This window comes from Aquarana catesbeiana, linkage group LG03 (genome assembly GCF_042186555.1).
Source record: "Aquarana catesbeiana isolate 2022-GZ linkage group LG03, ASM4218655v1, whole genome shotgun sequence".
NCBI classification, from domain to species: Eukaryota; Metazoa; Chordata; class Amphibia; order Anura; family Ranidae; genus Aquarana; species Aquarana catesbeiana.
In genome coordinates, this window is record NC_133326.1 from 12,706,468 (window position 1) to 12,721,412 (window position 14,945).

A 14,945-nucleotide genomic window follows, 5' to 3' on the forward strand; every position below is an offset into this window, starting at 1 on the left:
GGGGGGAATATGGAGTTGGATTTATTAAAAGGTAAAAGATATCAGAAACCAAAATTAAAGCTGAACTGGGGCAAATATTTTTTGCCCATGCGGGGGGGGCACAGGTTAACAGCTAATTATTGTTTAGGGCAGAGGTCTCCAAACTGCGGCCATTTGTCTGCTTTCATCCGGGCCCTTGGGGCACTATTTCATCCACCGATACCAATAATGGAGCAACCCTCCCCCCCCCCACGGAGACCAATGATGGGGCACAATTCCTCCCACTGACTCAAACAAAAGGGCACAATTCCTTCCATTTAAACAAACAATTAGGCCCAACGACACCAATGATGGGGCACAATTCCTCCCAATGACACCAATGATGGGGCACAATTCCTCCCACTGATTTAAAGGATGGGGCACAATTCCTCCCAATGACACACAGTTGGGCCCAATGACACCAAAAGATGGGGCACAATTCCTCCCAATGACACTGTATTTAGGGACCAATGACGGCACACAATGCCTCCCAATGACACCAACGATGCAGCACAATTCCTCCCACTGGCTCGAATAATGGGGCACAATTCCTCCCAAATGACACTAACAATTGGGCCCAATGGCACCAATGATGGGGCACAATTCCTCCCAAAGACGGGGCACAATTCCTCCCAATGACACCAACAATAGGGCACAATTCTTCCCACTGACTCGAATGATGGGGCACTATTCCTCCCACAGATTTGAATGATGTGGCATAATTCCTTCCAATGACACACAATTGGGCCCAATGACACCAAAAGATGGGGCACAATTCCTCCCAATGACACTGTATTTAGGGACCAATGACGGGACACAATGCCTCCCAATGACACCAACGATGCGGCACAATTCCTCCCATTGACTCGAATAATGGGGCATAATTCCTCCCAAATGACACTAACAATTGGGCCCAATGGCACCAATGATGGGGCACAATTCCTCCCAATGACGGGGCACTATTCCTCCCACAGATTTGAACAATGTGGCATAATTCCTTCCAATGACACAGAATTGGGCCCAATGACACTAACAAATGGGCTACACTGAAAGACAAAACAGGAAGTGACAGTAAGTTGAAGCCCCCTTTCTCCGTTTTTTTTTTTTTGTTCCATTACAGAGGCTGCTCTCTACTCTGGGGTGGCTGCCCCAAGTCCTAGGTTCACACAGGGGCGACCTGCCAGGCGACTTAGCCGCCTGACAAGTCGCGCTCCATGCAGTGCAATGGAACTGTTCTAATTGGAGCGATTCAACTCGCTTTGACTTAGAAAAAGATTCCTGCGCTACTTTTGGGGCGACTTCGGAAGCGGCTTGAATTGACTTCTATTAAAGAAGTCGTTTGCGAACCGCTCTGAGGTCGCGCTGTGCGGGGGGGCAGCTTCAGAGTCGAACGACTTTGAAGCCGCCCCTGTGTGAACCGGCACTAAGGGGGTTATTTACAAAAGGCAAATCCACTTTGCACTACAAGTGCAAACTACAAGTGCCAAAGTGCATTTGAAATTGCACTGAAAGTGCACTTGGAAGTGCAGTCACTGTAGATCCGAGGGGGACATGCAAGGAATATAAAAAACAGCAGTTTAGCTTGCACATGATTGGATGATAAAATCAGCAGAGCTTCCCTTCATTTCAGATCTACCCCTCAGATTTACAGCTACTGCACTTCCAAGTGCACTTTCAGTGCAATTTTAAATGCACTTTGCACTTGTAGTTTGCACTTGTAGTGCAAAGTGGATTTGCCTTTCATAAATAACCCCCTAAGTGAGCCTGTGGATAGCATTGCAGGACTATTTGGACTTTTGTGGACTTGTGCTGCTTGCCCTATTAGCGCCATTTAATCTCTTGTTTCTAAGAGAATGTGTGATGTCATGTAAACGTCTCTAGAATTGCAACAGAAGTCAATCTAAGCCATCAAGTCAATGTGGGATTTCTGGTGCTGGAGATTAATATACTTACACAGCGCTGTGTAAATTAGTGGTCGGCCTTTTAAATATACGGTTGTAAATAAAAGCAATCTATCACAGGCTGTCAGAGCGGACCTTGTGCACAAACTGCACTGGAGGAAAAAACAAGAGCGACAAGAGCAGACTTCACAGGTCAAATTAGGCTGATGTTCAGTTTTAATTCACTTAATCACTAGAGACATAATTGTCTGCTACAGTAAGTAAACCACTGCGGGGCATAAGATGGGATTACATGTCCACGTGAAAAGGGTTATCAGTCTCCCCATTTCTCATACACCGGAGGGGATATGGAATACAAAGAGGATGTTACACTCTTGAGATGATCCAGGAAAATTGCTGGCGAATGCTAAAAGTGTGTGGGGGGTGAGGGGGGGCTCAATCACCCCTTCTTTAGTAAGCAAGCAGATCTGAGCTGATCTGAACAGGTGAGAAATGCAGACAATGCACTATATAAAGCCACCGCTTTACAATCTCCTGTGCTGGGAATTAACCTTCCAGACTGATAAATTATGGCGATTCCAAAATGCAAAGCGGCCTACAACAAAGAGCGTGGCACCAAATCACTTTGGGTAATGATGAATAGGAAGTGGATATAAAAAGCAATAGTGATATTGATGCATGTTTTCATTTTCTATGCTGCGCTACTGCAATGCCAAGGGAAGTCTTAATGGTTACTAAGTAGGTGACAGAGACTGTCCTTCCCCACCGAGGAAGTCACATGTCCCGCTGACGAAACAAGTAGGGGCGGGGACCATTGGATGACATCATCATGCACCAAGACACCAGAAATTAGCCTTCCAGAGTGATCCATTATGGCGATTCTAAAATGCAAAGCAGCCTACAACAAAGAGCGTGGCACCAATTCACTTGGGGGGATGATGAATAGAAAGTGGATAAAAAGCAATAGTGATATTGATGCATGCTTTCATTTTGTATGCTGCAATGCCAAAGGAAGTCTTAATGGTTGCTAAATAGGCGACAGACACTGTCCTTTTTCCCCACCGAGGAATTTATTTATTTATTTATTTATTTCAGGTACTTATATAGCGGAATTCACGTGTCCCGCTGACGAAACACGTACAGACGGGGACTATTGGATAACGTCATCACGCACCAAGAGACCGGAAATTAACCTTCCAGACTGATCCATTATGGTGAGCCCAAAATGCAAAGCAGCCTACAACAAAGAGCGTGGCACCAAATCACTTTGGAGAATGATGAATAAAAAGTGGATAAAAAGCAATAGTGATATTGATGCATGCTTTCATTTTCTATGCTGCAATGCCAAAGGAAGTCTTTATGGTTGCTAAAAAGGTGACAGACACTGTCCTCCTTCCCCACGAGGAAGTCACATGTCCCGCTGGCGAAACACGTAGGGGCGGGGACTATTGGATGACTTCATCACGCACCAAAAGACCAGAAAGTGAGGTATCCAATACAGCCAGACAGAGCTGAATACCAGCAGTGTACTGTGTTATTGATGCTTGTATATGTGAGTGCACCGAATGCATTGGAAGTTATGAGTGGCCTTTTTTCGTGTGGTGTGAATGGTCAATCACATTTAGCGGGCGGTCCGCACTAGTCATATGTGAAAGCATCATGCAGCATTTTCAGTAAGCCACCTTCCCTCGCACTGTCTCTCTCCACCTGGGGTCAATAGTAGGGAAGGGGAGATATCACCGCTCCAGGAGGGTCAAACAATAGTAAACCTCTTCACCAGTTTAGAAGCCACAGGTGCTGGCAATGCATATAGCAATAGATAGGAAGTAGTTCTGGACAGCCGCACTCCGAAAAAATTGCTTTTTATTCAAAAAACAAAATCAAAAATACATGCCACAGCAGGACAGACAGAAGAGCTGACCCATTTCACACTACAAACAGTGCTTAATCATAACTATACTAACATACTAACAATTTTTTCAGAGTGCGGCTGTCCGGAACTACTTCCTATCTATTGGGGTCATTAGTACTCACTGAGATGGGATCCCTGCCATCACCTCCTCCATGAGTACACCTCTCCGGAGAAAGCCTCACTCCAGGGAACTTTTGGCCTGGCCTAAAAGTCCCTTTGCAACCTGCCCTAGTCCCCACCTCCATATGGGTCAGGACGTCTACAGCCAGCTCTTCTTGGTGCAAGTCTACTTCTCCCTGGCCTCCAGCCCAGGGCCTCTTCCTGACTCTGGGGTCTCTGGCTCCCATACTGACTCTGGGCGGTGGGGTGTAAATGACAATCCGGTTGCTGATGAGAAGGCTGGATGACTCTGGATGTCGTTTGGACAGGAAGAAGAACTGCAGCGTTGGGTTGAAACAGATTGTAAAATACAAAAGAGGCATCAGAGGAGAATCACTTGCAGTAAGCCACCTTCAAACTTTTGAGGGCATCCCTGACTGATTCAGTGAAGAACACGTGTGGCTTGAGCTCCGCTTTAAAGACAATACCAACATTTCCTCTAACCTTAGGTAATGACACACAGCATATAGCATGTAAAACTTTTCTGCTGTATCAGATGGAGATCACTACATTCGATCTTACCTTTACAGCCAGGATCTTCCCACTGGAAACATGATATGCTCTGTAAAACAGATACATAAAATCAATAAAAATCATGACATACATTAAGTAGCATGCATATAGAACATATGGTTATGTGGACAGGGCTGCTGTTAAAAACTATGAGGCCCCATACCGCCAACCTGACCGGGCCACAAACAGCCACCCTGACGGGGCCAATAACAGCCACCCTGACGGGGCCAATAACAGCCACCCTGACGGGGCCAATAACAGCCACCCTGACGGGGCCAATAACAGCCACCCTGACGGGGCCAATAACAGCCAACCTGATGGGGCCACATACAGCCACCCTGACGGGGCCAATAACAGCCAACCTGATGGGGCCACAATACAGCCAACCTGATGGGGCCACAATACAGCCAACCTGACGGGGCCACATACAGCCAACCTGACAGGGCCACATACAGCCAACCTGACAGGGCCACATACAGCCAACCTGACAGGGCCACATACAGCCAACCTGACAGGGCCACATACAGCCAACCTGACAGGGCCACATACAGCCAACCTGACGGGGCCACATACAGCCAACCTGATGGGGCCACATACAGCCAACCTGATGGGGCAACCTACAGCCAACCTGACGGGGCCACATACAGCCAACCTGACGGGGCCACATACAGCCAACCTGACGGGGCCACATACAGCCAACCTGACGGGGCCACATACAGCCAACCTGACAGGGCCACATACAGCCAACCTGACGGGGCCACATACAGCCAACCTGATGGGGCAACCTACAGCCAACCTGGCGGGGCCACATACAGCCAACCTGACGGGGCCACATACAGCCAACCTGACAGGGCCACATACAGCCAACCTGATGGGGCAACCTATACATAAACAGATACAACAGATACATAAAATCAATAAAAATCATGACATACATTAAGTAGCATGCATATAGAACATATGGTTATGTGGACAGGGCTGCTGTTAAAAACTATGAGGCCCCATACCGCCAACCTAACGGGCCACAAACAGCCAACCTGACGGGGCCACAAACAGCCAACCTGACGGGGCCACAAACAGCCAACCTGACGGCGCCACAATACAGCCAACCTGGCGGGGCCACAATACAGCCAACCTGATGGGGCAACCTACAGCCAACCTGACAGGACCACATACAGCCAACCTGACGGGGCAACCTACAGCCAACCTGATGGGGCCACATACAGCCAACCTGACGGGGCCACATACAGCCAACCTGATGGGGCCACATACAGCCAACCTGACAGCCCCTGCCCCCCAAATAAACACTGTTTTCTAAGCTTCATTTATAATTCTCCCTTGTGGACTGTGTACATTGCCAATTATGCTAATAGTGTGTACCGGTATTCACATTTGCATAATCACCAATTTTTTAAATCTCTCGTGTATTTTATATATATATATTTTTTATTACATATATATATATTTTTTTATATGTATTTTTTTCCATTATAATCATTATTACTATTGGTAAAGTACCATCCCGATTTTCTATTGATACACCTACATGTTTTTTTATTCATTTTCCATATTAGTTGTTTATGCACCAGGTCTTATCCTGCCCGTGAATGTGTACTGGCTTTTAATTTTTAATTAATTTTTAATTCACAATTTTATGTAAAACTGTATGCTTATGTGTCTCCTATATATGAATGTACAGATACTCTATGTTAAAACCCCATATATTTATTTCTTTATTTCTCCACTTGTGCCCCACTTCCATGTGTATCATATCTAGTATTGCCCATAGCTACAGTGTATCCGTATACTGTTTATCATCCTCAGCCCCGCCCCCCCCTCCCAAAGACTATAAAAGGACTGCCTTAACATCTGCCCCTTATGCTTGAGAAAGGAGTGCCGCTATTCCTGTCACCAATAGCGCGCAGACTCGGAAACGCGTCGCATAGCTGTGACGTCACGGCCCGGCGCCGCGCTGTGCTTGCTTCCCAGGCCTCGTTCTGGCTCCCTGTACGGCCGTTACTATCTCTCTCCCACGGAGCCGTACGAGCCTCAGACGGCAGCGCGCCCGGCGATCGGCCTTTGGCGTCCCCTCTCCCCTTCCCTGGAACCCACAGACCGTTGGTCTATGTTACTCTTAAATCCACCATATATCCGGAAGTGCCATCTGGAGACCCGAGGGAGCTCCCACCGTGTTCTGCCACCACCATCCATCCCTGCCAGGACCTGATGTGTGACTAGCACTGCACGGACTTGCTGAGACTTGTGGTCCTCCAGACTCTCTTCTACTCAGAGATGCACCGGAACGCAATACTACAGTCTTCCATGTGAGTGGATATTGTTTGTTGTAAATAAATGATTATTGATATATACTCAGAGGCGCCCCTCTTCCTTGTTTTATCTTCCTCAGCCTATTGGACCTTGCTTCTGGTCTTTTTTGGTGGCAGCCCTGATTGACTTTCTCCTGTATATACATCTATATACATCTATATACACCAACCCTGCCATTGGACTATTTAGGATCTGTTATGTGAGGTACACCTGTTTTGCGCCTTTTTACTTGTTTTTTTCATTTAAAAATGAACACAGTGAGTGATCGGTACCGATCGCTCATTGTGTTCACTCAGGAAAAGGGGCTGGTAAAGATAACATTTACCGGACCCTTCCCCCACTCTCCATCCTGAAGCATCCTATTGAATGCTTGTGGCTGCTAGTGGGAAGGATAAGAGGGAAACCGGCAGCACTGCAGGGGTACGGGTGGCCTGGGGCGAGGGGGAAATGTATGGCATGCACAGGGAAGGTGATCAGTGCAGCGGGGAGGGCACTTACTGGAACCGATCCCCTGTATGGCTCTCTGCAAAAGGTGAAAGCCAGCAGGAGGGAGGGGAGACCTAAACTGACAGACCAGACAAGGAGAGCATTAATCAGAGAAGCAGCCAAGAGGTCCATGGTAACTCTGGAGGAGCTGCAGAGATCCACAACTCAGGTGGGAGAATCTGTCCACAGGACAACTATTAGTCGTGTTCTCCACAAATCTGCTCTTTATGGAAGAGTGACAAGAAGAAAGACATTGGTGAAAGAAAGCAATAAGTCCCGTTTGCAGTTTGTGAGAAGCCATGTGGAGGACACAGCAAACATGTGGAAGAAAGTGCTCTGGTCAGATGAGACCAAAATTGGCCTAAAAGCAAAACGCTATGTGTGGTGGAAAACTAACACTGCACATCATGCTGAACACACCATCCCCATCGTGAAACATGGTGGTGGCAGCATCATGTGGTGGGGATGCTTTTCTTCAGCAGGGACAGGGAGTCTGCAAAAAGCTTGAGACTGGGGCGGAGGTTCACCTTCCAGCAGGACAACGACCCGAAACATACAGCCAGAGCTACAATGGAATGGTTTAGATCAGGGGTCTCAAACTGGTGGCCCTCCAGCTGTTGCAAAACTACAAGTCCCATGAGGCATTGCAAGGCTGACAGTTAAAAGCATGACTCCCACAGGCAGAGGCATGATGGGACTTGTAGTTTCGTAACAGCTGGAGGGCCACCAGTTTGAGACCCCTGGTTTAGATCAAATCATATTCATGTGTTAGAATGATCCAGTCAAAGTCCAGACCTGAATCCAATTGAGAATCTGTGACAAGACCTGAAAATTGCTGTTCACAGACGCTCTCCATCCAATCTGAAAGAGCTTGAGATATTTTGCAAAGAAGAATGGGAAAAATTGTCCCTCTCTAGATGTGCAAAGCTGGTAGAGACATCCCCAAAAGGACTTGCAGCTGTAACTGCAGAGAAAGGGGGTTCTACAAAGTATTGACTCAGGGGGGCGCCATACAAATGCCCCCCACACTGGTTTGAAAACCATTTATCATTTTCCTTCCACTTCCACAATTATGTGCCACTTTGTGTTGGTCTATCACAGGGGTCTTCAAACTATGGCCCTCCAGTTGTCCAGGAACTACAATTCTCATCATGCCTGGTCATGTCTGTGAATGTCAGTGTTTTACAATGCCTCATGGGATGTGTAGTTCCGTAACAGCTGGAGGGCCGTATTTGAGAATCCCTGGTTCTATCACATAAAATCCCAATAAAATAAATTTACGTTTTTGGTTATAACATGACAAAATGTGGAAAATGTTAAGGGGTGGGAATACTTTTTCAAGGTACTGTAGGCTACAGGGGCAGAAGAACTCCTAGGGATGGTGAGGGGACCAGTGTACAAGAAGATAACAAGTAGGGAAAAATGTCAGGGCAGGATATTAGCTTTGTTCATAGCGGAAACTATGACTTTGATCCATTACAACCCAAGAGGGCTTAGGGAGAGGTGTTGGAATCAAGACTGAGAAGTAAACTAAATTGATGTCCAATTTAAATTTCATTTTTTTTTTCTGGAGTTGGGCTTTAGGAGGCACAAGCAGATCATAAGTCACTATCTGGAGAACGCTAACGAAGGTCCTACAGATGTCAGGTTATGAGGTTAAGTAGAAACTGCAGCCATCTATTTTATTGGTGCTGAACCACAACATTTCATACCCTGGGTTATTGGTATAATATAAAACATTCATACCTTGCACTGTGCTCCTTATTTCATACACGAACACAACAAACTTCAACATGCGAAAAACCTAAAACATTTAGTCTCAGCTCCCCTCTTCAAGTCCTGCTTATCAATCTCCAAGATTCCCCAAAAAACCCCCGGAGCTGTGCATTACAGTGCAAGTAGTATATCTAAATGGGAACATAAAACCTCTCAATTCCTCTCTCGTAAAATGATATGTAATAAAGCTTTCAATTTCTTTGGGGAGAAAACAAACATACACAAACTCTGACAATGTGAAGATTTAAAGTGGCCCTGTCCTGCAACACCGGCAGATCATCCAGCACAATGGAGGATCCGTATAGCAAAAGCAAGTCACACATTGCGTTGATTTGTTTTGATGCGTATTTTAGGCGCATCGGAGGTGATCTGCTAAAGAACAGGCTGTTCACTTGGCAAACGGAAGGTTTATGGAGATTAGTAAGTGCAGAGGAACATCACTCTTCCCTTGTGGGTTTTTTTTTTTTTCTCTCTTTCATCTACCCTTGTCTGCTGGGTTATCTTTAACCACTTGCTTACCGGGGCACTTTCACCCCCTTCCTGCCCAGGCCAATTTTCAGCGCTGTCGTACTTTGAATGACAATTGCGCAACACTGTACCCATATGGTATTTTTATAATTTTTTTGAGACAAATCGAGATTTCTTTTGGTGGTGTTTAATCACCACTGGGTTTTTTTATTTTTTGCTAAACAAATGAAAACGTAAAATTTTGAAAAAAACAAAAAACAAAAAACATGTTTTACTTAGTTTCTGTTATAAAACTGTAAATAAGTAATTTTTCTCCTTCACTAATGTGCGCTGATGAGGCTACACTGATGGGCACTGATAGGCAGCAATGATGGGCACTGAAAGGCAGCACTGATGGGCCCTGAAAGGCAGCACTGATGGACACTGAAAGGCAGCACTGATGGACACTGAAAGGCAGCACTGATGGACACTGAAAGGCAGAACTGATGGACACTGAAAGGCAGAACTAATGGGCAATGAAAGGCAGAACTGATGGGCACTGAAAGGCAGCACTGATGGGCACTGAAAGGCAGCACTGATGGGCCCTGAAAGGCAGCACTGATGGGCCCTGAAAGGCAGCACTGTTGGGCCCTGAAAGGCAGCACTGTTGGGCCTTGAAAGGCAGCACTGTTGGGCCCTGAAAGGAAGAACTGATGGGCCCTGAAAGGCAGCACTGATGGGCCCTGAAAGGCAGCACTGATGGGCCCTGAAAGGCAGCACTGATGGGCCCTGAAAGGCAGCACTGATGGGCCCTGAAAGGCAGCACTGATGGGCCCTGAAAGGCAGCACTGTTGGGCCCTGAAAGGCAGCACTGTTGGGCCCTGAAAGGCAGCACTGTTGGGCCCTGAAAGGCAGCACTGATGGGCACTGAAAGGCAGCACTGATGGGCACTGAAAGGCAGCACTGATGGGCACTGAAAGGCAGCACTGTTGGGCCCTGAAAGGCAGCACTGTTGGGCCCTGAAAGGCAGCACTGTTGGGCCCTGAAAGGCAGAACTGATGGGAAATGAAAGGCAGCACTGATGGGCACTGAAAGGCAGCACTGATGGGCACTGAAAGACAGCACTGATGGACACTGAAAGGCAGAACTGATGGACACTGAAAGGCAGAACTGATGGGCAATGAAAGGAAGAACTGATGGGCACTGAAAGGCAGAACTGATGGGCAATGAAAGGAAGAACTGATGGGCACTGAAAGGCAGCACTGATGGGCACTGAAAGGCAGCACTGATGGGCACTGAAAGGCAGCACTGATGGGCCCTGAAAGGCAGCACTGTTGGGCCCTGAAAGGCAGCACTGTTGGGCCTTGAAAGGCAGCACTGTTGGGCCCTGAAAGACAGAACTGATGGGAAATGAAAGGAAGAACAGATGGGCACTGAAAGGCAGCACTGATGGGAACTGAAAGGCAGAACAGATGGGTACTGAAAGGCAGCACTGATGGGCACTGAAGGCAGCACTGATGGGCACTGAAAGGCAGAACTGATGGGCACTGAAAGGCAGAACTGATGGGCACTGAAAGGCAGAACTGATGGGCACTGAAAGGCAGAACTGATGGGCACTGAAAGGCAGAACTGATGGGCACTGAAAGGCAGAACTGATGGGCACTGAAAGGCAGAACTGATGGGCACTGAAAGGCAGCACTGATGGGCACTGAAAGGCAGCACTGATGGGAACTGAAAGGCAGCACTGATGGGAACTGAAAGGCAGCACTGATGGGAACTGAAAGGCAGAACAGATGGGTACTGAAAGGCAGAACAGATGGGTACTAAAAGGCAGCACTGATGGGCACCAAAAGGCAGCACTGATGGGCACCGAAAGGCAGCACTGATGGGCACTGAAAGGCAGAACTGATGGGAAATGAAAGGCAGAACAGATGGGTACTGAAAGGCAGCACTGATGGGCACTGAAAGACAGAACTGATGGGCATTGAAAGGCAGAACTGATGGCCACTGGTAGGCAACACTGATGCACACCGATTGGCAGCACTCATAATCAGGACATGTAATTGGGCACAGATGATCACCTGGTAAAGAGCTGCTGCGATTGGCTCTTTACCAAGATCTGTGATCAGCTGCGTCCCAAAGACACAGTGATCACAGATGCCTGCAGATGCACGCCCCAGGGAGCACGCAAGAAGTGCGCTCACGGGAGGACGTCGCATGACGCCCTCCTGGCAATGTGCGACCGAGCTGTGGCCGTCATTCGGCTATAGCGCGTTCGTAAATTTTCCAGCACACTTTCCAGCTAGCCTGCAAAGAAAACAAATTGACCCTGTCCAACAATTCACGTTAAAATCAGAGGTTTTAGTTGCAATTTGAAAATATATATGTGAACCGCAGTGCCTACGTCAAGGCTCCCCTGTGTACTGTGGTCCTAATTCTATGTTATGAGTCTCCAAATTAAAGCCTATATAGCAATGGGGAGATTCAATTGGTTGTTAAGCCACTGTGTAAAGTACATGCAATCCCCTCTGTTAGGACACGTTCTATGTCCCAGCGTCTGTGCTTTGTAAAAAATATGCCTATTACTACCTTATTTCACAGCGCCGCTTGGCGCTCACATGACTCCTTGCTGCTCCCTCTCCCGACCTGACAGCTACACCGGAAGGGCCTGAGAATCGTTGACGTCAGTCGGGAGGAGGGAAGGAGAGAGCTGAAACGTCAGCTGGAGAGGAGGGGAGGAGAGCAGCGAGGAGACCCGTGAGTGCCGAACGGCGCTATGAAATACGGTAGTAATGGGCATATTTTTTTTACAAAGCACAGACACTGGAGCATAGGATGTTTTCTAACAGATGGGATTGCATGTACTTTACACTGTTATTTCAGCAGCAGTAGGGGGGGAGGGGGCACAGGCCCCGACACAGAGCTGACAGGCAGGGAGGGGGGAGAGAGGGCAGAGGAGAGCTGCAGATAACGGAGGCAGGTAAACTGACCACGGTGTCAGGGCTCGGCAGCCATGAAACCCGTGGTCAGTTTACAGGGGAGAGGGCAGCACCAGACAGGATCAGCCAGGTATTTCAGGTGATAAAGGGGGCCAAATTACACAGCATAAGCACTTTACTGTGTAACATGCTTTAAAGTAACAGAATCCAATTTTTTTGTTTGTTTTTTTACGGTTACAAACGCTTTAAGGGCAGGCTTGCCTGGAGGGAGCCCACTCCTGCTTAACCCCTTCACACCTAAGGGTAAAACAAATGTTCATGCCTAAGCATATTTTTAGCACTGATCACTTTATTAGTGTCACATGGTTCCTGCAAAGTTTCAGTTAGTGTCAGATTGACCTTCGTAATATCTTAGTCCCCGCTATAAGGTCACTGATCACACCCCATTACTAGTATAAAAAAAAATTCCAGTATATGTACCATAGTTTATAGACGCTATAATGTTTGTGCAATCCAATCAATATACACTTTTTTGGGGAATTTTTTTTTTAATCAAAAACATGTAGCAGAATACATAATGACCTAAATTTAAATTTTAAAAAAATTTTATTGGATATATTTTATAGCAGAAAATAAAAAATATTGTTTTTTTCTTCAAAACTGTTGATCTTTTTTTTTCAAACCTTTTATGGTCAATCACACAATCCATGGTTTTTAATATACGGTAGATCCATATACATGTTTGAATCTCATATTTCCATACACACTTTTCATCTCGTTTTTTTCACTCTTTTTTCACTCACTTTCTATTTCTTTATATATTGTTTCCGTTGCTTACACACATATACTACATTTTCAAAGGAGTTTTTTCACTCCAGAACTTGTTATCCACTGACAGCTGCACACACTTTTCACAATTGCACCTCAGCTGGTCTTGAGCTTTGCATTATCACACAGTCACATGATCTACAAGAGAAAGTATATATGTGGTCTCATTTTTATCATTGTTAGCTATGAGTAAGCACTTAGCATAAGTGCGAAACGCGTTAGCTAATTGCCTGTACTTTTTGTCAGTGTCTTTTATACTGTATGATCCTTATTTTACAATAAAGACTTTTGGAATTTTTTCCCGGTGTGCGGCTGTCCGGACTTTTCTGCACATTTTCAATGTCGATCTTTTTTTTGTTTATAGCCCAAAAAATAAAAAAAACTTTGGTGATCAAATGCTACCAAAAGAAAGCTCTATTTATGGGGAAAAAAAGGACATCAATTTTATTTTCTCACTATATATGACCACGCATTTGTCAATTAAAGTAACGCAGTGCCAAAAAGCAAAAAAATCGCCTGGTCAGGAGAGGGGGGGGGGGGGGGGGGGAGTATGTTTAATCTTCCGGAGGGCAAGTGCTTAAAAAAACATTCTCACCCACCCAGTGAATCCAGCATTTCCATGTGTATTTTGTCACTCCGCCGCCACGCGCTGGGTCCCACTCCGCCATCTTCTTTTTTATGTCATCAGGGGTCTGACTGCCTCTTCCTGTTGGCCCCCCTGATGAAGCATTGCAGCACATGAACAGTGTAGGATTCCATAACGTGAGTTTCTGAAGAGACTGCAGACAGAAGTCTCCCCCCCCACTATAAACCTCAAGTTTTTTACGCTTTTCAGGCAAAAGCGCATGCAAGCATGGGGGCCTTACATGGTTTCAAAAAGTTGTGGGGGCTGCATCCTTACAGGATACTCCGACACGAAGAAAAAAAAAAAAAAAAGCTACATTTAAATGACCATTTTACACATCTGACTCCTGGAATTGACAGCAGATCTCTTTTATCTAACAAAAGGTCTTTGTCTAAGCACGCTTGGTTAAGGTTTCGTTGGAATTCATTTACCGACAATGAAGTGATGTGAAAGCCTTCAGTTTACCTGGAGATCAACAGTCTGATCGCCGACAAGATAAGACGCTCCTGTAACGTTTAATGCATTAAAGTTCCACGAGGACGGTCTGTAACACTCACAAAAGCCATATACTTAAAAACACACAGACACGGGGATTGTTACCAGGAACATGTCTTCCAAGTATTCTAACTAAAAAAAAAGGCTCAATAAATAAATAAATTATGGCTGTAAAGTAATCAAACCCGAGGTAGAGCTGCACGATTCTGGCCAAAATGAGAATCACGATTTTTTTGCTTAGAATAAAAAGATCACGATTCTCGCGACATAAAATCTTTCACATTATACAAAAAAAAAATGGGCTAACTTTGTTTTTTTGTTTTTTTTAATTCATTATAGTATTTTTTTTTAAAAGACCGCTGAGCAAATATAGTGTGACAAAATATTGCAACAACCACCATTTTATTCTCTAGGGTGTCTACTAAAAAAAAAATATATATATATAATGTTTGGGGGTTCTAAGCAATTTTCTAGCAAAAAAAAAAATGATTTTAACTTGAAACCAACAAATGTCAGAA

At 45.8% G+C, this 14,945-nt stretch overlaps 1 protein-coding gene across 1 annotated transcript in view; it reads right to left on the reverse strand.

Annotated features, from left to right (window-relative positions):
• Nucleotides 1-14,945, reverse strand: part of MAP2K5 (mitogen-activated protein kinase kinase 5) — a 252,191-nt gene that overhangs the window by 111,758 nt on the left and 125,488 nt on the right. Inside the window, exon 9 of the mRNA XM_073618284.1 lies at nt 4,513-4,552. Coding sequence (XP_073474385.1) covers nt 4,513-4,552 — 40 coding nt within the window. The remainder of the gene's footprint in view (nt 1-4,512; nt 4,553-14,945) is intronic.